Source organism: Lithobates pipiens, unplaced genomic scaffold (genome assembly GCF_037356315.1).
Source record: "Lithobates pipiens isolate NorthernLeopardFrog02 unplaced genomic scaffold, aLitPip1_a1.2 Scaffold_18, whole genome shotgun sequence".
In the NCBI taxonomy this organism is placed as follows: domain Eukaryota; kingdom Metazoa; phylum Chordata; class Amphibia; order Anura; family Ranidae; genus Lithobates; species Lithobates pipiens.
This window is the reverse complement of record NW_027507758.1, coordinates 37,321,438-37,348,071: the sequence shown is the minus strand read 5'-3', so window position 1 is coordinate 37,348,071 and position 26,634 is coordinate 37,321,438. Positions and strand designations below refer to the sequence as shown.

General features: G+C 39.4%; 1 protein-coding gene across 37 annotated transcripts in view; it reads right to left on the bottom strand.

The window, feature by feature from the left end:
* The window catches only part of NRXN1 (neurexin 1), a 1,923,519-nt gene that overhangs the window by 20,895 nt on the left and 1,875,990 nt on the right, over positions 1-26,634 (bottom strand). For 26 of the 37 annotated variants that reach the window (XM_077485574.1, XM_077485592.1, XM_077485591.1 and 23 more), the window contains one exon: positions 8,665-8,755. In XM_077485574.1, the coding sequence (XP_077341700.1) occupies positions 8,665-8,755 (91 nt within the window). The remainder of the gene's footprint in view (positions 1-8,664; positions 8,756-26,634) is intronic. The other 11 variants (XM_077485575.1, XM_077485562.1, XM_077485597.1 and 8 more) reach the window with 1 other exon arrangement.

Here is a 26,634-nt window from a genome sequence, read left to right as displayed (position 1 = left end):
TGCAAACTTCAGATAGCCCTGTTATGGTACTCAATGGGATGCTTAGAGGTGTGAAACAGCATAATGGCCCTGAACTTTCAGGAAATGTAATCTAATGGAAGCTGATGCAATGTAATTTTTCTATCTTTTTTTTCTGTAATATGGCTTGCTATACAACAGTAAAGTACTTGAGCTGCTAAAAAGACAGGCATCTATAGGCTGTAAATTCATTTTCTGCTTCAGCGTTTGTTGACTAACATAAAACAATAAATTAAATGCTAAGACTGCATTCACACCTGAACATTTCTGGCCTTCCCTATGCTGTTGCACGACAAAAGGCAAAAAAAAAAACAGGACATGTTGCATCCAAATCCCAACAGTCAGGTGTGAATGCAAATCTTAACCCTTTCCCTCACTAATTCCTAACACTTCCTTAACTATTTCCTAAACCTCTTTAACCCTCTGGCTCTAGTTCCTACTGGTGATTGTAAAGCTTTAGATTTTTTTTATTAAAATAATAAACATGTCATATTTACCTACTCTGTGCAATGGTTTTGCACAGAGCAACCCTGATCCTCTTCTTCTGGGGTCTCCCGCTGGTAATCCTGGCTCCTCCCCCCTTCTGTGTGCTCATATAAAACTGCTTCCTATGGGGGCAGTTGTGCAAGTTTGATCCTGAACTACACTGTTTGCATCTATTCAGACATGCAGCCTGGCTCAAACCCGCTCCCCACTCTCTGCTCAGAGGTTTTGAATGACAGCAGCAGGAACCAATGGCTCCTGTTGCTCTCAGCCCAGCTCATTAAAGCGGAGAGGGTAGAAGAGCTGCTGCAGACATACACAGCGCTGGTTCCAGATTGGGCTCAGGTAAGAATTCTGGGGGGCTGAGGGGCAGGAACTATTAAATTGTTTATTACTTCAATGCAGAGAATGAATTAAAGTAAAAGACTCTTTTACCTTTACAACCACTTTAAGGGGTTCTGAATGACAAGCGGCAGAACCTGATCATGATTGCCATCACTGTTATTGGCTGTCACAGTAGTAACATGATTGGAAGCCAACCCCACAGATTTCCAATAGTAAAACAGTGACCAGGAGCTGTATTTGGCAGCTTGGACACTGTGATGGGTGAACATATGCTCACTGTAGATGCATATGTGCACTAGACTAATGAGAAGAGATCAACAAGTCAACAAGTAAACCCTAAGGCTGGATTCACACTAGAGATCGCAGCGGCTCACAGCAGGGGTGCGTTGCGTCTCCATTCACTGCTTTCGGTCTGATTTCAGCCCGAATTTTGGGCTGAATTCAGACTTAAAACGGACCATAAGACACACAGGATTCCTCTGCAATTCACACCGGAGCTGCTGCAAAGATGTGTGAACCGGCTCCATAGAGAGTCGGTTACAATCTCCTGCTATGCAAATTGGATACGGGGAAACACACATCCAATTCACACTGGTGTGAACCCAGCCTAACACTTTATTCCTAACCTAACCCTAAACTAAACATCTAACCCAATTCTGGACCCTAACTCTAATCCTACCACTAACCATAACACTAAAATGATGCCTTGATACATACACATTTGGACCCCCAACCCAACCGAACCCAATGCCAGAATAGACATATCGGTGCAAGCGCTGATTGAATGCTGGTTTTCCTGCAAGATTGTTAAACAGAAGCCAGATGTTAGAAGAAGGGGCTGTGGGGACAGTCCTACATGATGGAAGGAGCCAATGAGAGTGAGAGATTAGGTAGGCAATTTTCTAGTATCCTAGGCATAAATGAGACTTTAACCTTTGCCGTGTGGGGGGGTCCTGCTGCAATGCAAGGGAATTTTTTTTTTGTTTTCCTTGGAGCTCAGCTGTAACCTTACTTCAACTGTGCATCTCTTTTTACACCAATCTACTACAAATAGTAATATTTACATATGGAGATTATTGGTAAGCTTTAACTATAATGAAGCCTAATACATATTGACATGTCCACTTTAAAAGCGTCATCTTTATTGTGAAAAAAACAAACACTAATCCTTCTTGGATGATAATGAAAATCTCTTCAGCTGTCATTAGAATGATCATTAGCTATTAGATTGACACACCACTTGTTTTATCCCAGGATTAAGAATCTAAAAAGACCACAATACCGTGACTCCAAAGGGAACAGAATGCAGAAAAACAAGAATTAACTTGTAATAGGCTTAACCTCGTTAAATAATACCAGCGTCTCATCTTATCACCTTCTTTTGTGGCACAGTGCTAGAATTTATTGTTATTTATTGGCAAAGCTACCGGAAGTAAACATTGGTTATTTGGTTTGGGGTAAAGTATTTGTGCTTGAGTGGCATTCGTCCCTGAACACAAAGCAGCCCTAAATGTAGACACCACTCTGTAAAGCCAGCCATACATGGAGGGAATTTTGCTCTACAGTGTTAATGCAGGAATCCCTCCCGAGTCATTGTATTTTCCAGGCGGGGGAATGGGCAAGCCATCCCCGCCGGGAAAGACAGGTAAAAGGCAGGTAAAAAAATGGTTAAAAACCGGCTGAGATTTGAACAGTGTATGGCCTGCCTAAACCACTCAGCCCCATCTAGCCGTAGGTTGCCGCAGACTATGTCAGGCTACCTGCAATAGGGTCTATGCTGCACCACTCCCTCTAAGGTGCACTAAAATGCCAGGGGGGACCCATGGCAGCTCATTGGCCCCATCTGCAAGTGGCCTAAATAAGCTTTCTGTGTTTTTATTTTATTTTTTATTAAGTTGATGGGTTATTTTTAAGCTAGAAAAGTTTTGCTGTTCAAGCAGTGACAGAGACATCCATATCCTTACTTTATTTCACTTTGCCCACTAATGCGGCTTAATTGTACAGTAAGTATCTCTGTAAGTATCTCTGTCACTGCTTAAAAAATAAAGCTTTACAATTTGAATGGGAAACGGGGTAAAGCTACACTTTGCATGTATGTACTGTAAGCTTATGTGCTCTTTTCTATATTGTATGCAGCAAGAAAGATGGAAGGGTTTCTCAAAAGTTATGAATTAAGTGTTATGCCCCATACACATGATCAGAAATTCCGTCAGAAAAAACTTGGATGGTTTTTCCGACGAAATTGCGCTCAAGCTTGCCTTGCATACCTGCGGTCACACAAAAGTTCTCTGAATTTTCGACCATCAAGAACGTGGTGACGTACAACACTACAACGAGCCGAGAAAATGAAGTTCAATGCTTCTGAGCATGCGTCAAATTGTTTCCAAGCATGCGTAGGAATTTAGCGAGTCGGAATTTGTATAGACGATCGGAATTTCCAATCTGAACTTTTTCCGACCTAAAAATAGAGAACCTGCTCTCAATCTTTTGCTGGCTGGAATTCTGCCAGCAAAAGTCCGATGGAGCATACACGCGGTCAAAATTTCTGACCAAAAGCTCTCATCAGACTTTTGCTGGCAGAATTTATGATCGTGTGTACGGGGCATTAGTGAGATGCTGTTGTTATTAGGAAGCCCCCCCCCCCCCACCCCCGAAGAATGACATAGACCCACTTATAGAGAGCATGCATGTAGAATTGAAGTGGCTTCATAGAGGTCTCAGGAGATTAGCTGCACTGAAATGGAAAAAATAAGTATTGTCTCATAGGAAAAGACAAAGAAATTGCTTTAGCAAACTTAATGCCATCTAATTAGTATTTAGATCTAATTTAAGGAAAACAGGGTTTACTTTTAAATCACAGACTACATTTAGGCAAGTACTGCATTTTGATGCATTCATAATCTACAATGAGTTCCAAATGCTCCTGGCATTGAAAAGGTTACACTAGCCTTTGCATTCCCTTATACTGCATTGCTTATTGGTTTTAATATACAGATTTGGGAAATGTTATTGCACCCAATGGCACATTACAGCATTCGGAAAAGGGTATTAGAACATGGCACTTTTCAAAGCAACCTAATGCATTGTTAATGCAGCTTTCACCTAGTCAAGCATTGAGCTTGTCGTTTTACAATGTACCAGGGGGAGTCATAAAGCTTGCTCCATCTGTAAAGGATATGCACTTTGATATTTCACTAAATTTGGCAGGGTTTTAATCACACGTATCTTGATTTATTACTGGCATTTTACGGTTTGCCTATTGTATATGCCATTAACGAAATTTGAATAGTATGCCACCCATGAGGCATAATCATGAAAAATATTTTTAAAAGAGGTTTTCTAAGAACACATGTAAAGTTTGCTTATAATGCACTCTTCTTGGAAGGAAGGGCTTGACCCTCATCCTCTGCAGAAGCCATATTCAAAATGAGCAATAGTCTGCTTAAAGGAGAAGTACAGCCAAAGCTTGTTTTCAGCAGACAGCAGGCTGAAGGCCACTGTTGGCTGACGTCACAAAGCCGGTTCAGGCTCGGAGAAAGATTGCGACCATATGGTCAGAATCCAAACACATGCCTGGACCGGCACCCAGCTCAGCCTCTCAGTGAGCTGCTGAGAGACTAAGCCGGATGTTCCCGTGCAGCGCTCCAGTGAGCACAGGGGGGGGGGGACTAGCAGGCACCATCTCTCTGCTCATGGAGCTCTGAGAACTGATTGGCGGTGTTTGATGGCTCAGTTCTCAGCCTTAGAGCCTGTAGGGGACAGATGCAGCATCGGACCGATGCTTCATCCACCTAGGTAAGTATGATTCCAAAAAAAAATTCCATACTTCCCTTTTAAGAAATATTATTGGTGTTTATGGAATGTACCTAATGGTCCCAACCATGACATGAGGTTTTACCTGCATTTAGTATCTGGGGGTCTGATCTGATCTGGGGGTGCATTAGAAAAAGTCAAGGGGCCTTTTTTACAACTAAGAAACAATACAGAGCAAACTGCTAATGTAATCTGACAAATGAAGCATACAGGCAGTCTCTGTGCTTCATTTGTCAATTTACATTAGCAGTTGTAAGTCTATGGAGGTCACCCCTCCTCGTTTTTCTGTCTGTTCAATCCCCCCCCCCCGCCTCAGTCTGTCCTACAAAAGAACACTTTCTTTGTGATTGTGGCAGAAATTCAGATCGATATTAGTAATGGGCAAAGGCCAGACAGTGCAGGGCACTTGAGGGACCTCTATGTGTAGTGCAGGACTCTCGTGGGAGCTCTGAGTGGAGGAATGCTGAGCCACACACAATGTCCAGATCAGCCTTCCCCAGCACCCCTTTAGATATGGAAAAAAAGTGCCCTTGAGGAGATTGTATGGGTGGGAGTATGCGTAAGGGAAGAAAAAACAAATGTATATATAAAAAACTATTTTAAAATATAATTTTTTTCCATATTGTTTCTCCATGGGATGTGGTGGGGGTCTTTTGGGAATTAAATCATAGGCGATTTCTGTCTATTTTCCTCTATTTTGCACCCCTTTAGATACAGCCTTGCCCCCACTTCCTGCTGAATCAGAGCTAAGGCCTCCCTGATTGTTTAGCTCTAGATCTAACTATGCAGGGAGTGTGCCGGATCACTGCAAAGAGTCTACTACTTGTACTCCTTCCACACAAGTGGCAAGAATCTTTCTCTGCAGCATGCTTGTCGGGGTAAATTTTTCTGTCTTCTTAAAGCTGAACTCCAGGAAGATTTCTAACTACCCTTGCTATGGCCACCTCTATACCATTTTATTTTCTGTTCTTTCAATCTGTGTTGCTAAAGTTGTACCCAACCATATCTTATTTTGAAATCTCAAGAGCTGAACAGAAGAGCCAAATGTCTTTGCAAAAAATGTGGGGTTTAGATTTTGCACAGACCTGAAATTGAAATAATAATATCAGCTATGTTACAAGGAATGTCTAAAAGTGCTAACTGTGCCTAGGGAGTACTCTGAGAAAAAATGACTTTTTGTTTGCAATTACTGTGCAGTGCAATTGCTGGTATGTGAAGGTGCGTAGGCACTATTCTACATATAGCCTCATATCTGCAGTGTGAGATCTGAGGAGCTGATGCCTCTAAGACCTTGTACACACGGTCGGAGATTCCAACAACCAAATCCGTCGGATTTTGTCCGAAACTGTTGTATACACACGGTCGGACAAAGTTGTCGGAAAATCCGACGTGATGATTCGTTACGACGGGACTATGTTCACGCTAGTAGCCAATAGCTTTGATGTAGGAATTTGATCTGAGCATGCGTGGCACTTTGTCTGATCGGAATTCTCTACACATGATCGGAGTATGTCCGAACGGAGCATTTTGTTGGAAAATATTTCCGGCAAGTTGGAAAAGTTGGTCCGACGGATATTCCGACGGAAACAGTCCGATGCAGACCACACACAGTCGGAATATCCAACAAAATGCTCCGATCGGACACATTCCGATGGAATCTCTGACCGTGTGTACAAGGGCTTAGTGCTAATCACAGGAGAATTGGAGTGAGATTTGGTGATGTCACTACTGTGCTTCTTGCTGTTCTCCTTGCTGGTGGCTCTGACATTAGGAAGCAAAGCCCTGCCTCTAACAAGATGACCACCTCCACATAGAGACACAGTGATGAATAAGGTATGTTAAGTCAGTAATGGGGAAAGATCAGTTGCAAGGAGACCACAGGCAACACTGGTGACTAGTGCCCTTTGCCTGCTTCTTTTGGGTGCAGCTTCTGGGGTTCAGTTCCTCTTTAAACCTCCATTCACCATCATACCAAGCTCTACTTTTCCATCCTTTCTTTTCTCTATCAAATCATAGTCTGTCCCTCCCCATCACCCATGTTAGTGTCTACTAAGTACATTAAAGCATCTGTCTCCCATTTACACATACATCATGTCTCTTTATGTCTTCCCAAGTACAAAGCTATTACACAAGACAATGTTTTCAAACCAGAGGCTAAGTGTTGAAATAAATGTATTACGATAATCATGTTTGATTGTTGTAATTGATTACCCACCATTTAATTGAAGATGGTGCTTAAGCACTTTTGAAATCAGAGATCAGTGCACAGATCCCGCAGGCAATATGCAATCTACAGCTTGAGCCAGTAACATCTAATAAGATTTATGCCTCAAACCGCCTCGTCTTCTTGATTTTCAAGATAGGGGCGAGCCGTAATGTTTTATATCCTTGCCTTTCATTTATTTTTATTTTCCTCCTATCTAACAGAACTCTTAAAATAGCACTTATCTTTGCAACTTTTTGACACTTTTCATGGAAATCTTTACAACTCTGTTAATAAAATATACCAGAGGCTAATATTTTCAGATTGTTACTTCCATTAACAAATTATATGAAACCGGGCCAGCACTGTTCATTTAAAGCCTTTACGGTTTTGAATGCTTTTGCGGCAGTTTTAAAAATAGATAAAATAGCATATTGCAACAGTTGACATGGTAATAAGAACAGATATGGGTACTTTATGTCCAAACGTTCATGGACACCTGACCATCACACCTATATGAACTTGCTGGGTGTCTCATTCCAAAATTACGGGCATTATATGGAGTTGGCACCCTTTTGTTACTATAATAGCCTCCACTCTTCTGGGAAGGCTTTGTGTGAGATTTTGGCACATGCCCCTGGGAATTTGTGCCCATTCAGCCAAATGATTGATACTGTTGACTTGGTAGTAAGAACAGTGGGTATACACTTTGTGTCCGAATATTCATGAACACCTATTTGATTTTGTTTGACATCTCATTCCAAAATCATTGGCATTATGCAGAGTTGGCACCACTTTTGTGATTATAACAGCGTGCACTCTTTTTGAAAGGCCTTTCACAAGATTTTGGTGTGTGCCAATGCGAATGTGTACCCTTTCAGTCAAATGATTGTGAGGTCAGGTGTTGAATGCGAAAACTTGGCTAACAATTGGCCTTTCAATTTAGGTGTTCAGTAGGATTGAGGTCAAGGTATGCTCAGGCCACTCAAGTTCCTCCACACCAAGCTTTTACTTTTGCTTCATTCATCCCTCCTTTCCTTATTGGCTGTAATGATTTATTATTTCAATTGGCTGACCTCTGCCAATTGAAGAAAATTTTAAATTGAAATCAATAGGGAAATGAGAGATGATGTCATTGCATGTAGGCAGACTAAACCCAGACAGGCTTTTGAGAGTAAAATTTAGTTTTTATGGCTAGTATTTAGAAATTTTTTGAGGGCTGTAATAAAAGAGAAGGAACAATAAGAAACACGGAACAGCCTCTATACACAGGCACTGTTGTCTGGGTTAGCAAAAGGAATGGCATGGGTTGCTTCAACCTATATGTCTTCTGGGGTCCTGAGGGGCATCCTGTCACAAGGAACAATGGATGTCTCCAGTTTTAAAGATAACTCCACCCCTGAAGATAAGCACTACTTCTAGAGATAGGGTCCACCACCAGGGGGTAAGCCTCATCCCAGAGTTTAGCTCCATTCTGTAATGGGAAGAAATTCTTATGGCTTCCTCTCTGAGTGAGGTAGTGATGACCGACTCAGGAAAACTGGGGTTTTATTAATTAATGAATCGCCTGAATATCTGCATGTGGATCTGTATGCCTGAGAATCATGCAATTAAGAAATAATGGCAATTAGGCCTTATGGATCATATGATTCTCCAAAGATTGGATAAATCTGCATGCACATAACCAGGATAAAAAGCAACTTGCGACTCATTGATTTTCACCTAATTTTCAAACTGATTCACTCATCACTAGAGAGATGTAAAACACATTAAAGAAAAAAAGAATAAAAAAGTTGACTAACCTAACCCACCTGAGCTCTGCTCACACGGATCGATGTCCTCATCATCCTCACTGGGGCACTCAGCAGAAGCAACCAAGAGGTCATCAGAACTCTGCAAGAGAAGAGTTAGAGCAACTATGAAAAATGGATGATTATTCCAATGTTCCACAACACTTTAGATGTATTCAGTTCATCCAATTTAAAGCAGAACTCCAGGTGAACAATTAAATATACAGAGCAAATACATACAAGGGAAATGCTTTACCTGCAAAAGGATTTGTATTTTTATCCATCCAGCCCTTAGATATAAAAAGCTCTACCAGACAGACCTGGTGAATTGGCATTTCTCTGCTGCTGATAAGCAATACATCCTGGACAATTCCCTACCCCCCAACCTGTATGGTGAAGGCACAGCAAAAGCTCTGTGATGGGTCATTATTGAGTCATATTTTAGAATGTTCTTTACTGCCTTTTATGGATATCACAACTGATTGGTTACTATTGCTGCCCTTCCATCTCCCAGTCACAGAACCTCCGTGCAAGGGACTGCAATAGGCTGATAAAAAGTCAAAACCAGGCATTTAAGCTGGCTATACTAATAGCAGAATTTTATTTGAAATTTCTCGTCTTAACAAAAGTAACAAGAAAATTCAAAGGAGCAGGGTGGGAAATGTTTTTGATTTGAACATATTTCTAATGGTGTATGTGTTTCTGATTTGGTGAAGTCCATTTGTTTTAAAATTTGAATGTTAAAAGAAAACAGAATTTTTAACTACTTTTGAGCCATTGAATGTGCTGAGAATTTTCGTAAACATATTTGTACAAATTTTGTTCTGAATATTAGTTTAAAAATCTAGTAGGAAATAGCCAGCATTTGAGTAGTTGAATTTAACAATACCTTTAGATTTTTTTTTTTTTATTGAATACATAACTGCATTAATTGGTGATATTGTTTTATCGCACTGCTTTGTATATGGGAAATAATAAATAAATTAGATCTCTTCCAAACATTTACAGACTTCAATAACAATATAGGATTAGAGCTACTTCCAAACATGTTTCAGAAATGTGATGGCTATAAATTACTTTGAATGCAACAATGTAAAACCAATAATAAGAAAGTAGCAGTGGCATAAACAACAGTACCATCATGTTACCTTACTGAGGATCATTAATAGAATCAATAATCAGGCTAGTGATAGGTTTTTAACATTGTGTATAAAAAAACGAAAAAAAAAAAAACCTGTTTATTGGGAATCTGTTTTATACCTAGGTTACATTATTTAACATACTTTTTAATTAAACCATCATTACCGCAATGCTCCATATGTCCTGCTATGTAGCTAGTTATCTTAATCAGTAGGGCTTTTCCAACATGTCACTCTCACCTCTGCAGCGCAGTTCAAATATTTTCCTGCTGATTTCTGCTGGCATCAAAAGCGTGAAATTCAAGTCCCTCAAACCTGATTTTGGTCTCTTCGGGCTAATGTCACTTCCAGTTTAATTAGCACAAGACAACGAGGGAATAATTTGCTACTTATACATGCTAGGTTTACTATACCATGGTAAGAATGTAACATTAGGTTTACCTAAGTCTGTTGATTGACACATTCAGAGTAATATCATCTTTACATCCAGATGGGGACTTGTCTATCTTTTATGTGTTGTCATATGGAGCAGACTACTATCAATTATGTGTTTCTTCCAGCCCTGATGACAATGAGTAAGGTATGGTCCTATCTAGGAATAATGTAATCCAAGCTCTTTATAAAGCCACTGTACTAAACAATATATTTAATTTACACATATACAGTAAATCCAAATATTTTTAATAAACGATAAATAAATGACACACATCTACAAAACAGCAAGTAGATTTTGTCTAAGTTCCCCGTTCACACTTATGTAAGCATGTATTAACATACACGTGTAGGTGTGAATGAGCCTTTTTTTAGTTGTGCTAATCTGCAGTGCATTGATGTAAAAGCAGTCATATAGTGAAGAATGGGAATTGTACTTATATTGCATTTTCATGCATTAAAATTAATTTGTTTCAGTAAAGAAAAATGGACAATGAATAGGCCTTTTGAACACAATCTAACTTTGGGACTGCTGTGAAACAATACAACAAGACCACTACTTTTTTCCTTAGTAGAATACATTTGGTCTGTCTTCTAGGTATGAAAGGAGGCATGATGCAAAGGCATAACTAGAATCTTCAGGGCCCTGGTGCAAGAAAGGGGTGCCCCCCTGGCCATCTTGGGACCCTTTATTACGGTCTCACAGTGGTCCACCTTCCTGCTATCTTCATTCTTCATTCATCTTCATTAAAACAAGGAAGGGGCCAGTAAATTACACATTTACCAACTCCTTCTCTGCTCTCCATCCTGGCCAGTGGGAGGTGGGAGGGGGAAACCCAAACAGAGCTGCAGGGGGGGAGGGGGGTTCAGAGAAGGACACAGGAGTCAGAAGGACAGGCACGGGGAGGTGGCAGGAGCAGCGTGTTGAGGATTTGATTCCCTCCATTTCCCTCCTGTAGCCGCTGAGCATCTGCCGGAGTGAGAGGAGGGTTCATAGGCTGCATGGAGGGATTGGTTCTTCTACATGCCGCCACTCCTATCCAGGCACACAGAAGCAGGGTTCGGGGCACAATAGTGACCCCTACAACCCCTGTATGTACACCCCTGGCATGATGTAAATGTTATATCCATAATTAAAGTAAACTAGTCACAAAGCTGGAAAATTTAAACTAAGCATATGATGAAGAAATGCCAAAGCAGATTTTACTTTCATGTAAAATTGTGTAGCAATTACACATATCTTAATAGATTAAATATTTTGGAAATCATGTAAAATGTGAACTCAGACACACCTTCCCTTTTCTTTCAAACGTACTGAAATTGACCATCAAATTAAAGGGCAATTGAGTGGGGAGGGGGGAGGATGGGGATGGGTATGGGGCCAAAGCAACCTTTTACAAAAAATTTAGCTGCTTTTACCCCATATTTGTGAATCTACTGGTTGTTTTAACTTCCAGTGCTCTGTATATGAGAGATATCACCTGGAGATGTTAGATTATTTTGCCAACAGATCAAAAATTGCTGAAAAAGTTCCTTATTTTTTTTTGGGGGGGGGGGTTAGTAATATAGAAAGACACTGTGAGGTGGATGAGGTAGAATCTGGCCCTTGATTCACCTGGGCATGTTGGTATACATAATTTAAATATCTAATTCTATTTGACCATGAAATCTATCAAAAGAACTATAGAAGAAAGAAAAGAAATATACGAAAAGAGCATTGAACAAGGTCATGGAAACCTGATCTCTACATCATAGGCTACCCAAAGCCATAGAAGCACCATGACCAGATATGGCTGATAATGGGAAACAAACCATATATCTGTGGGTTCAGTGCAGCATCTGGAGACACCCCTGCTCCAGCTGACTGAACTTACAAAGGAAAAATTGATGGTCCGTGAATGGGGCACCATGACACATGAGGAAAATAATTGCCTCTATCTTTGTGGCAGCAAGAATCTTCATCACCAGGACTTGGAAGTCGCCTGCAATTCAATTTGAACTTCTGAAGGCTAAGTTGTCATGGATCATTGTTAACAGACATTTTTTAGGGATCTTACATGATAAAGTTAAACTGTTTGAGAAAAACCTAGGACCCTTGGATCAAATACTTAACTGGAATTACATGATATGTTAGTGATAGTATAAATCTAGAATGGATGCGTTGCAAATTTCTATATGCTCTTTTCTTCCTTTTTTTCCTTACTCTTCTTTATCTTATCTTGCACATTCCCTTGTTACTTGGAACAAGGTCTAGAGGAGCACACAAGGGAGGAAGGCCTGGGATTCTATGGAACAAATCTTAGCTATGTGGGGCTCCCTGAGAGATTCAAGCCCCCAAAATGTGTGTGCACCCTACCTATGAACGGTAGCTAATCGTGATTGAAGGAGGGCTCAACTGGTTAATAAAGGTGTGATATATAGTTGCTCCTTGTAACATGATGACATTTAGGCAGGTCAGGCAATAGTCTTCCCTTTATGTATGGATACCCTGGATGCCTTGGTCCCATGCCCTATGTATTGATCTATTAATGTTATGACTGTTTCAATTACTATTTTCTCTGTGATTTTACTCTTTTGTATGAGGAAAATGTTACATGATGATGTAATAGCACATGTAGCCTCTGATTTACCTTTGAAATATAACTAAGAAAAATTATTGTAAAAGAAAAATTGATGGTCCAAATGGACTCTTGATCCCATATCTTTGGCTATCTTTACATTGTAAGCTTATCTTTTATTAGATTCCATAACCTATATAAAAACAGCCCTGACAGAGTGTCACTTGGTGTGTTGGGACTCCTTTCGACATTTCTACAGAACAATGACTTATAGATTTGCCCATTTATTTGTCACTAAAGTTTAATAAAAACTATAACAGCTCTTCAAAAGCGTATACTCCAGAGATGATAGATTTTTCCTAGAGACCTAGATTGACAGCGTGCAGCAGGCAAGGGTGGCAGATTTTGCAGCAATACGGTATCAGCAATTGTAAGAAAATAGTTGAGGCAAATGGGTTTGTTGAAATTATATCTGTCAATCAGCCCAAAGCCATTAAACATAACATTGCGGAACATGACTACAACACCTTTTAGGATAACAGCTTGCACACAATTGTACTGTATTTGAAAGAATTTTCATACTTCATTGAGTAAAACAACAATTATTTCATTTCTGGTGGCTTTGAATGTATACACGCTTGCATTGATATTTTAACCTATCAGGTAATCGCTGGAGCCTGCTGTTTTTTAAGCCCCACTATGGCCGTCAGTGGAATAAGTTAATAAACCAAAGATCTGTTCTGAGTTATTAAAGTTATATTAAAGCCTTGTCTGTTTTTTTTTTAGATGACAAACATGTCATACTTACCTGCTCTATGTATTGGTTTTCCTCCTCTTTTCAGGTCCCATACCATCACTCCTGACCCCTCTCTCCTGCTGGATGCCGAGCACCCAAGCATTCACACACCCTGCCCCGCCAATGGCTCCTGCTGCTACCAAAAGCCAATCAGGAGTGTGAGTCCCTGGAGAGGCAAGGCTCTCGTGGACATCGCTGAATCAAGGGGAGGGGGGGCTCAGGTAAGTATTTGGGGGGACTCCTGCACATAGAAGGTTTTTTTAACTTCATGCATAGAATACATGAAGGTAAAAAACCGTGTGCCTTAACAACCACTTAAGGTAGTGGAAGTGAAGGAAAAGAAAGGGGAGGGGTTACCCACAGCAACCGAATGGAATTGAATTGCGTTTTTCTTCTGTGAAAATTAAAAAAAATATATACTTTTTTTCCTAGCAACCTCAATATTATTTTGTTTATACTTTTTAGCAATAGCAAATCATCATATTGTGATGGCAATGAAATAAAGAAAGCAGAATGCGTTGAGTAAAAATTATACCCTTTATTGGCTAACTCAAACAGTTAAGGGTACACATGATATTTTACAACCTCTCCTTTATGATTTAACTTGACAGATAGTGACCGACATTTAAAAATGTCAGTTTTGCCACATTTACATCCCGCGTTTAGCCACGTTTGCGTTTAGAAGCATTTTTTTTCAAATAGTCCAAAAAATTTAATTCCTGTAAACTAAAGGCGGCTAAACGCGAGTTACCACGTTTACACACGTTTACATGCTGTTACAGGCGTTTGGCATTTTAAATGCCTCTGAACATGAATGCATTTTTTTTGCTTTCCAAAAAATTATTCTAAACTCAATTGCCAATAAATGACTATAAACGACCCTGTGTACATGTACTGATAAGATAACCTAGAGGAGAGCCAGCTGAAAAAAAAAACACCCAACTGCTCCTAAATGTCCATTTACCATCAGCAGTGTACATGAAGCCTTAAAGTGGTTGTAACGTGGTACTGGAAATGTCTCCTAAACCTGCACGGATTTACGAGATATTTACCATATATACGCTTGTGTTGATGTCATCAGCACATGCGGACTAAAGAAAGGGGACGATCGCAAAGCTTCTACAGGGCCTGTGCCGTGGACATTGGCTCTCGTGTACATGCGATGATGCGAGTGATGTCACATGACTCCAGACAGTCACAGAGCGGGAGCCCTTGGCCCTGGAAGGAAGAGGGGTGAAGATGGACGCGGCCAGCAGCGGGGACACTGCAGACATTACAGGCTTCGTTTGCAGGTAACTGCAACATAATGGGTTAGTATGTGATGCATACTAGCCCATTATGCTTTTACTTTGCTGGGGAATTAAAAGGAAGTAAAACTCATCAGGGTTTAATTCTGTCCCAGCCTGATTTCATGGTTTCTGACAGAAGTACAGTTAAACCACACTTGTTTAATAATAAAAGTAAAAAGAACAAACGTAGTCAGTAACTGTATCGGATAGTCAGCCAAGCCAGAAGTCAGGGATCAATGTAGTGGAACAGCAAGCAGGATCTGGAGCCAGTAGGAATGTCAGAAAAGCAAGTCTTGAACAGGATCACAGGAGATAGTTTCTGTGATGTGACCAAGGCAAAGGCAGAGATCCTCTGGGCTGGACAGCTTAAGTAGGCAGGACTGATGAGCAGGATATAATCAACAGCTGAGTAACTGTGGAGAGAGGTGGGAGCTGGCAATTAGCCAACAGCTGAGCAGCCAGCTCAGAGAAGGAAGGGCAACTTCCTCTTTAAGGTGAAAGTTTCTGAAAAGTGTGTTTTTTCACTAGTGTTCGAAGGAGACCTTTCACAAGAGAAATAGATAGTCATGGTTGACCTCTTCCTGGCACGCTTGTTGCCTGGCTCTCATGCTGATCCCCAGACAACAATGCTTTCTGTGTAACTAATTTGCAACTATATGGCCAAAGGATGGTGGGCACCCCTGAAATGCATTGAAGCTACTGTGTACAAAGAACAATTGGACATTTAGCCTTTTAGCACCTTCCTTTTATGGCACAACGTTGTCCTTTTGCACAAAGCCAAGTCTATAAAGACACGGGGTTTATTTACTAAAGCTGGAGAGTGCAAAATTGGGCTCACTTCCTCATAGGAACCGGGTTTTGCACTCTCCGGCTTTAGTAAATAAACCCCATAGTTTGATGAGCTTGGTGCAAATGGAATTGATCTTGATGGCCTGCACAGGGCTTTGACCTTATTGAACACTTTTATGGATAAAATTGAAACGTCGAATGCGTGCTAGGTTTTTACATCGAACTTTAGTACCTGACCTCACAAAGGCTTCTTTTGGCTGAAAGGCATACATTTCCACAGACAAAGTTTTGTGGAAAGCCTTCCTACAATAGTGGTGGCTGTTATATCTTTTTTTCCACTTTTAGTGAATCAACCCCATAATGTACATGTGAAGGGGGTCAAGGCTGATGATGCTACCATCAAATGTTTTTGCCCTATCTGGCAATTTTATTTTATTTTTTTACTTTTATTGTTTTTAAATAAAAATGGTACCAAGATCTAATTACACAAGTGAACATTGCTTAGAAGTACAATTGTAAAAGAGGAAGTAAACCCTGATGAGTTTACTTCCTCTTTCATTCCCTGCAAAGGCAAAGCATAATGGACTACTAAGCATCGCATAGTAGCCCATTATGTGTCACTTACCTGACACAGGAGCCAGCGAAGTCGCCGCTGTCCCCTGTAGTCCGCCGCATCCATCTTGTTGGTGGGGTCTCGCAGCTCCGCCGCTGTCATTCGGCAAAGCCACGATGACGTCACTCCCGCGCATTCGCACGGGAGTCGACACGCGCGGCAGCTCCATTTTTGGAAATCCCGTGCTCAGTGCGCCTGCACGCCGCTGTTTTGGGCAAATATCTCCTAAACCATATAGGTTTAGGAGATATTGCTTGGACCTACAAGTAAGCCTTAATCTAGGCTTACCTGTAGGTCAAAGTGGTTTGTAAGGGTTTACAACCACTTTAAAAATGTTACCATTTTTTTTTTTTTAATTATGTTTTACGATTGGAGGGGAAACAAATTGCCCACTGGGACTGTGAAAGAAAAAAAGGTCAGCATAGCAATTTTGTCTTTGCCTTTCACACTGCCTTACATGATAACAATGACCAGCACATCATAGTTACTTTTGTAGTAATTGCTAGTGCCATTAGAGCCATTACCTGCTGCACCAGCTATACATAAAATAATAAACGAGAGCTTTTTGTGGATTAAAGCTTTCTCTCCTCATACTATTTGTATTTACTGCAGATTCAAAATTTTAACTATAAAAACAGTGAGTCACAAAAACAAACAGCGAGAAAAATATAACAAAAACTTTGCAATGAGTCACTTTAGCATTAATGCATTTCTAATAATTTTGATTAATTAAATTTGTTTTTTAAATTTGAATAAATGCAACTAAGTGTTTATGGTTTGCATGATGTATAAAGACATGGAATCACATTATGAGGCTGCTTCTTTTATAGCACTGCATTAAGTGTTTGTGTGAATACATCAACATTATTTTTATTTTATTATTATTATTATACAGGATTTGTATAGCGCCAACAGTTTGTGCAGCGCTTTTACAGCATGAGGGCAGACGGTATGGTTACAATACAATTCAATGCAGGAGGAATCAGAGGGCTCTGCTTGTTAGAGCTTACAATCTAATAGATTGCACCATATAAAATCTTCTTAAGAAAAAAAATACTAAAATGTGTTAAACTAATATATCCCAAATTACATGACTGTTATTATAGTATTCACCTCCTGTTAATATACTGAGAAGCCTCATTTCACACTTTTATACATTCTACTTAACTATAAATCTATTGTATGACTCTTTTTATTTCATTATATTCAATAAAATATTTGAAAAATAAAAGAAAAAAAATAAAATCTTAAAGCTCCAAACCTAACCGAGATCAGCTCAAACACAGATGAAACTGGGCAGACACAGCCTATGTATGGGGCATTCAAGGGGGGAAATAATGTGATTTCCACCCTCTTGGAAAGTAATGTCGGAAGCAACTCGACTCTTCAATGTAAAAAGTTCTGTTGGCCAGCAGACTATTAGTAGGCACAATCTTAAAGCTTTTATTGTCAAAGTGCTACTATAAGCAGATTACATGTGAGTTAGACCTACCAATATTTCAATTTGCTGATATTGCAGGTATGAAATAGCAAGCACAGCTTTATTGGTTCTTCTCATAACCTTTTCCGGCGTACAATTCCAATACAAATTCTAATATAACACACATGTGCAAGAGTTGATTTATAAAACCAGCACATAGCTTGTTGTTACATACAAAATTATTTCTGTGTTCATTTTGTAATAGGCAGAATCGATGGGGATCATATGGGTTGTGATAGATCATTTCCATTTGAAGCAAATCTTTGTAAAAACTTACCAAAGCTGATTTACTAAAGCAATAGGACATGTTTACTTTCAAAGTGCATTTTCAATTTGCAAAATTCATTTCCACTTATCTTAGTGATTGAGATAATGCATCGAAAATGGATGGCTTTAACTTGCATCGCTACAATAAACATCAAAGCATTTCTCCAAGTGTGGTGTGTTGTGATGCCACATTCATTGTGAATGGCACCCCAATGCGGTAAGCATTAGCGGGCAATGGACCTACACAGCATGGCATCATGCCACACATGCTATGTGTTGTGGTGTGCTTGGCAGCCCCTTTACAATGAATATACTGCCTCATTGCAACACATATAGGTATGCACAGCCTACTCTATTAGGGTGTGAACCCTAAAGCTCAAACACATGTGTGTGTATGGGTGTCTACATATATATGACCCTGGCACATCAATCTTCCTGCTGGCACAGTGAAAGAGAAGTGTGTAAACACTTCTCTTATGGCAGAATGGTTAAGAGGGAGATCTTTCCCATCTTTCTGCCACCCTACTGTGCTAACTCATATGGGGTGATTTAGGTGTGCCCAGGCACATCTGGCACATAAGTATATGTATAAATATATATATATATATTTTTTCCTTTATATATATATTTTTTCTTTCATATATATATATATATATATATATATATATATATATATATATATATATTATTTTTATATATATATATATATATATATATATCCACTTTATTTTCATAGCACGGGTTTATAATTATTATTTTTACATCTGGCACATACCTATGGCAACACACATTTGTTTGTGATACAATAAGAATGAACATACCTTAATGGGGTAGTTTTACTAAATACGTTTTTTAATTTGCATAGACAATTGGCACTTAGCTTAGTGAATGAGATCAATCTCCTCTGTCTTCCATCATCCAATCATGTGCAAGCAAAGATGCAGTTTTTTTGTTTTTGTTTTGTTTTTCTGTTTTTTTTTGCACATGATTGGGTATTCTTTGCAAAGTGGACCTTTGCCATATTTACTAGGTTCTGGAATGTGAAACTCTGCACTCCACTCCTGCAATGTGCAACTTCCCCTGCAAAGTGAACAACTTATCTTCCTTTAGTAAATCAACCTCTCTACCTCCAATAAAATCAGCATAAAGTTATGACAAAGAAATGCAGGGCATACCTCGATACTTTACACTACTGGACTTAGCAGAGTAATGCAATATGCAAAGATGATGTGCAATTACTCATAGAACTGTAATGTTTAGGTATGCCCTGTGATTTGGGTACAATTGTGTGACACTCAGGACTCTAAATATGAGCTGCTGCATCACTGTCTATTTAACATCTAAGCCCTTGTACACACGGTCGGAGATTCCGATGGAATGTGTCCTATCGGACCGTTTTGTCGGATATTCCGACTGTGTGTGGTTTGCATCGGACTGTTTCCGTCGGAATATCCGACGGACCAAGTTTTCCAACTTGCCTGTAAAATTTTCAGACAAAATGCTCCTATCGGACATACTCCGATCATGTGTACCCTACTCCGACGGACAAAGTGCCACACATGCTCAGATCAAATTCCTAGACTAAAGCTATTGGCTACAAGCCTGAACGTAGTCCCGTCGTAACGAAATAACGTCATCACGTTATGTACAATCGGATTTCTGACAGCTTAGTCCAACCGTGTGTATGCAACATCACTTCCGGACCTCTTCCGGAATTAATCCTTCGGAATTACTCCGACGGATTTGGTTGTCGGAATCTCCGACCGTGTGTACAAGGGCTAACAGTGACAAGCCACAATTTAAACAAGTTAGAAGGCCTGTTGCAGGTGTCACTTCACTTGGGGATTGATTTACTAAAGGCAAAAAGATGCACTCTGCAAAAGCAGTTTCTCCGGAGCTTAGAAAATGAGGTAAAGTTTTCACTTTGCAAAGAATAACCAATCAGGTGCGAGGAAAATGTAAAAAAAAAAATTTTTGCTTGCACATGATTAGATGATTGAAGCCAACAGAGCTTCTGCTCATTTACTAAGTTCTGGAGCAACTGCACTTGCACACTTGCAGAGTGCACAGTCTATTTGCCTTTATTAAATCAACCCCTTAGTGTCCACCACAGTGTGCTTCAGTAGCCAGTTAAAAAAAATAGTCTCTCAAAGAACTACAGAAAGCCAAATTAAATAAAGGTACAGTAAACCTGCAGCTACCATGGAAACCAGCCTGCATCCACCTCCAATGTTCCATCAACACATCCTCGCTTGGCTGCAAAGTTAATTTGCAAGAATGTTGGTCAATGCAGCACTTTCAAAGATTTTGAGGTTTATTTTCAAATGGTGCTATATCAACAGCAGTCCTGAAATCCCTAGACATGCTTTGCAACAAATTGCTTATTCATAAGGCCCTTCGTATGCATTTTGGTGAAAAATGGATCCAGGTTTTCCAAGATGGCAGTTGATGTGTATCACCATTTGAAAATAAAATGTAAATTTTCTTCCCATTGCATTTTTTAATATGTTTGTGTGAGAGGCTATACAAGAAAGCCATTGATATTCTATGTTTGTACTGAACCTTGGTATTAGGGCTGTTCCCATTCACTGTCTAAGAAGCACTTAGAAATGATCCATATCACTGGTCCTTTGCCCCACACATCTGCAACCATTGTCTTTGCTGCCACTCTGGATACTAAAAAAAAGGCAAGGAGTTGATAATTATGAATTGACCCCACCTAATAACAGTGCTCAATTCCCAAAGTAGAACGCAGACAACTCTTTTTCAATATGACCTGTTATTTTGATTTTCAGTTTATTACCATTCTAGGTCTGCTCTGCCAAGCTTGCGCTACACTACGCTTGTATCTGTCAACATATTTTCACTTCCTGTCTTCCATCTACCACTCAATATGACCTAGTTTTGAAGGCAAAAAATAGGTTGTCAACATCTAATTTACATTCCATTTAAATAGCTGTTTGTTTCTCTATATTTATGTCCACGTGACTAGCACAGCAATAAAGCACAACAATCTGAGCAATATTTCTTTGTGATGAAAGAGCCCACTGAATTTATTTCCAGAAAGAAATATAGGTAAAGCGTAGAGGATATCCTAACCAAAACTGTCAAATGGAATAGTACCCTGTGTTTGCCATTAGTAACAAACTGACTTATCCCTTTAATGAACCAATAAAACAAAGGGGAATAAGAAATAAAGAAAAATCATAAGATCAACTAAATAAATGATATCAGTAGCTTTGTTGGACAGATGTCCCTCGATAGAAAACTATTGCACCAAAGAAAACAATGGAATTTTCACTGGCAGGAATAAGTCAGCTGTTCTTGGTTTTGAAGAATTAAGTTCCTAGGTTTCCTAATGGTTCTTGTACGAAAACTCCTAATCTATTGTCTTGTTGAGCAATATAATCTATTCATGAAAATAAAATAAAGGTTTTTTTCCCCGACAATAAGATTCTTGGTGGCCTATCTACTAATGATAATCATTTTTATGACATTCTTCATGGAAGGTCATGGAGGGAAAAATTACATGCAAGCCTCATAAACATTCTTCGAGCTAGTTGCAAATTGATTATCTTCTAGGTGGGTTCCAAATGATTTCCAGAGTGGATAGAAGATTTAAAGCTGAATTTCTGGAATTCAGCTCCTTTGTAAAATGTGAAGGCACACTATGAGTGAAGTCCAAGGAGGTGCATGACATCTCCTAGGCTTAACTCTATTATTTATATCTGACCGTTTTATTGCTCTCTTCGAAGACAGCTTGTGCTGTATTTCTGGGAACCTGACACTGATCTTCCAGGTCTACACATCTTCAACATCAGAGTCAGTGCAGCTGCTATGTCTGCCCCTCTCCTTCTCCTTTCCAATCACAGAAGCCTTTGTATTATGTGGACTCATTCACAAAATGCAAAGGCTTCTCTGAATGGGCAGTAGAGAGGAAGGAGAGGGCATGACTGCTCTGTGTGTCTCTCTCTCCTCTCTCACAGTCCGGAGTGTTGGGCAGAGCCATACAACCCATCAGATGCAAATAATACAGATACGTTCAAGAGATGTCATGTACCGCCTTAGACTTAACTTATAGTGAGCCTGCACTTTTTACAAAGTGGCTGAACTCCTGGACTTCAGCTTTAATTGCATGGATATAGCTATAGCATTTTAGTTGTTCTATGGTTCTTTCTATAAATATGCTGCAGAAGTACCTGCAGAGGGAGTTCCCCAGGAGACACACTTAACCCACATCTGACTACCCCTCTTATTTTAAAGAAGGAGCACACTTGCTTTGTTAAACTGTGAAGTTAAAAACCCAACTTGTTGCAATAAGTGACACAACTTCTAATATTCTAACTTTCATGAATAAGCATGAACCAAGTAATTTCTTAGAATATATAGTTAGTTAAAAAGGAAAATGATGAACGGCCATCAACTTCAGTCACAAACAAGGGGAAAATGTTGGATTTATTCCCTGGATAAAATATATGCTCATGTGGTTCTGCTGTTTTGTTGTAAACCTAAGTTAAATTGTCTTGCACTGTAGCTAAAAGCAAAGTGCAATATATTTTGTTATTTCCTCTCATGATTCAGCCGAAAATAATTACAGTAAGCTACTGACATGAAAAACAACCATAAGTAAGGCTTCACAAAACCGGGAATGCAATGCTCCTAATTCTTTTTTGTGTGCTATACATCATACCAAATGAGTACACCTCCTAATGTTCTAGCATGCCCATAGTTCTCACCTGACTGCTTGTAGTTACGAGTAAGAAATATAACAGAGAAAAGTATTCAGTGGGGTTGGCTTATAAAATGTACGAAACCCTGTGGTTCATAGCGCAAAATTAGATTCCAGCTTTCAGTAAACCCCTTATAAAGGTAATCTGTATAGTTAGAAAGTTTGGCTCTGCCATTGCTGATTACATTTTCAATTAAGGTCATCATTAGAAGGCTATTTCACATCAATTACATCATAGCTGGTATAACATAATGACATCATAACACAATATTCATTTTCATTGGCTATAATTCCATGTGAAATGTTACCCTGTGCATGTAAAGGCTTCTAACAAAGTTACACTTATAGTGGTGATGTAATATGAAATTTGAAGTTCTATACATTGGTATAGGAGATGCCATAGTTCAGGCCTCATCCTGTTTTCTTCAGCTCCAAGAAGGAAATGCCTGGAAATTTGGTGTATGGGTGATCATGTGAAACACTTCATGTAAAAGTGCTAGGCCAATCAGCATTGCCACATAGGGAGCCCATAGAGTCCATACCTGGTGTATGCCAAGACTAACTTGTAGCTTACACAGGACTTTTACTCCAGGGGGCTCAATAGATCATCGGTGGGGGTGAAAAGAAAGTAAGTATATAAGCATCTGTTGAGGTCTGCATTAGGATATGCCTGTTACTTCACCTATCATTAGTAACGCACAGATTCACTTTAAGGTGCTTGCCCAATAAACCCATGTCTGATGGATTTTTTACTTGCATTTATGAAATAAAAATGCTGACATCATAAAATAAATGATGAACACATCGACTCAACTTCATGTTTAGCAGGGATTCTGATTGTATGGAATGGAAGCTCTCTAATGTCTGTTGGAGCTTTAGCAGAGTCTTTGAAATGGTCAATAATAGGAGCACCAAAATGTGGGAATCGACCCAAATTTCAAGGATTGATTTTCACGGCCGCCTGGTGCTTTAACCCTTTCACTACCCCCCCCCCCCCCCCCCCCATGTCCTGGCTGTGCTGGATTCATTAAAAAAACATAACATTTGTGTCACTTTTTATTGTTCTGTTTGATTTAAGTTGTGTTGTAAAATATTTAGAAAACAAGAATAATTTCACAGAACAAGTAGACTATTTGCACTGCCAGCAAAATAGGAAAAGCACAATATTTTCCTTTAAATGTAAGCTCCTAAACTTAATTAAATCTTTTAAAAATAGGCTCCACTTTATGGACTACTAGGCAATCATATTCTACTATTCTATTCAAATCTAGTGGGAAAATAATTATATATATATATATATATATATATATATATATATATATGTACACACACAGGGTGTCCCAAGATACACCATACAAAGGGGGAAAGGGTAACTACAGTAAATTTCCCTTCATTTACACAATATTAATTGCAATATCTTACAAAATGTTAAAAATAACACTTCTTTCGGGGCACCCTATATATATATATATATATATATATATATATATATACAAATGCTGACATCATAAAATAAATGATGAACACCTCGACTCAACTTCATGTTTAGTAGGGATTCTGATTGCATGGAATGGAAGCTCGTAGCTTGTATGTAATTGAAGGGTTATATATATATATATATATATAACCTATATAACCCTTTACTCCTTCTCTTTACATATGGAGGATGTGTTCTGTAGCTCACAGTGAAAACTGAGAACAATGTAGCTGATAACAGTGCAGACAGCACAGGTAAACAGTTCACAAGTTTGCTTTTTTTTTTTTTGCACACATATAAAAAAAAATATTTTATATGCAGTATACAGTTAACAGATGGGAGCTAATAGGACACGTTTAATCTTAGCCTAGATCTACAATTTAAATTCTATGTTTGGCTGCCTATCTACTGTAAGTACTTTATACACGTTTTAACACTAAGAATTAGTTGCTTCTTTTTCTAAATCTACTATTTCCCATATCTATATGGCCCCAAAATCTACTGCCGAAAGTAAAAGAAACTAGAAATATTCCACTTACCTCCTAGAAACTTAAACACATAATTACAATTCCTAAATTACAAAAGGAATAATAGCCACCAACTAGCAATTTGATTTTATATTGTTATTGCAATCATGTGTTGATAGCATTTTCAGCAATCTGCATTGTTAAATTGTGCAAAAGACATGAATTGCCAATCTCAACACAAATTAATTCACAGGTCACAAATTCCTTCCCAAAACTGAAATTTCACTGAAGTAAAAATTGAGGAACGGCAATAATGTGCAATGCGATGGAACCACTTTTACATATTAATTAGTAGTAAAACATTACAATAGAAAATAAGTGATACATGGATATTATGCTATATTATTTTCACCCTACGGTAATGGTTTTTAGTCTGCAAATGTGGAATATATATATATATTTTTTTTTTGAGAATGATTTGTTGTTGTTTAAAAGTTTGGCTCTACTTTGCTGGTGGATTGATGTGTGTGTAGCATTACTGAGCATTTGTATTTGGTATTAATTTGATCTTTTTAGTTGTGGTATCTAACCACTTCAGCCCCAGAAGATTTTACCCCCTTGCTGACCAGAACACTTTTTGCGATTCAGCACTTCATCGCTTTAACTGACAATTATGCAGTCGTTTGACATTGTAACCAAACAAAATTGACCTCCTTTTTTCCCCACAAATAGAGCTTTTATTTAGTGGTACGTGATCATTTCTGCAGCTTTTATTTTTTGTGCTATAAACCAAAAAAGAACAAAAAAAAACTCACTATTTTTGACTTTTTGCTTTATAAAATAAACCCCCAAAAATAAAAAAAATAAAAAATTTTCCTCAGTTTAGGCCGATATGCATTCTTCGACATATTTTTGGTAAAAAAAAAAAAAAAATCGCAATAAGTGTATATTGATTGGTTTGTGCAAAATTTATAGCGTCTACAAAATAGGGGATAGTTTTATGGCCTTTTTATTTTTATTTTTTTTCATTAGTAGTGACTGCAATTTGCGATCTTTAATGGGACTGCGACATTATGGCGGACACATCGAACATTTTTTTTACACTATTTTGGGACCATTGTCATTTATACAGTAATTGACGCTATAAAAATGCCTTGCTTACTGTGTAAATGACACCGACAGTGGAGGGGTTAACCGCTAGGGTGCGATGAAGGGGTTAAGTCTGTCCTAGGGAGTGATTCTAACTGTGAGGGGACTGGGCTTTAACACACAGGACAGCGGTCACTGCTCTCGGTGACAGAGATCTGGGATCTCTGTCCTGTCACTAGGCAGACTGCGGTCACGGTCACAGAGAATGCGGCGGGCATGTGCCTGCGGCACCACTTCTTAAAGGGGATGTACCTGTGTGCCCTTTTGCCTACCAGCGCCATTCTGCCGACGTACATCGGCATGCACTGGGCGGCAAGCGGTTAAGGGCCGTTTATGAAATATACTTGGGTATTTATCCCTCCAAAATTATTCTAATTGTCATTAATTAAAGCAGAGGTCCACCCTAAAGTGGACCTTCCGCTCATCGGAACCCTCCCCCCTCCGGCGCCACAATTGGCACCTTTCAGGGGGGATGGGGGTGCAGATACCTGTACAGTACAGGTATCTGCACCCACTTCCGGGATAGCTCTCTGCGGAAAGGGGCGTAGATTACGCCCCTTTCCGCAAGTACCCGCCCCTTTCCGCAAGTGCCCCGCTGCCTGCTGGGAAACACACAGATCCCAGAGGCAGCGGGGACCGTCCTTATTGCACAGCGCAACTCGCGCATGCGCAGTAGGGAACCGGGAAATGAAGCCGAAAGGCTCCATTTCCTGATTCCCATACCCAAGATGGCGGCGGCAGGACCCGAGAGACGATCTAGAGATCGGCTTCGGGTGCCGACATCGCGGGCGCGCTGG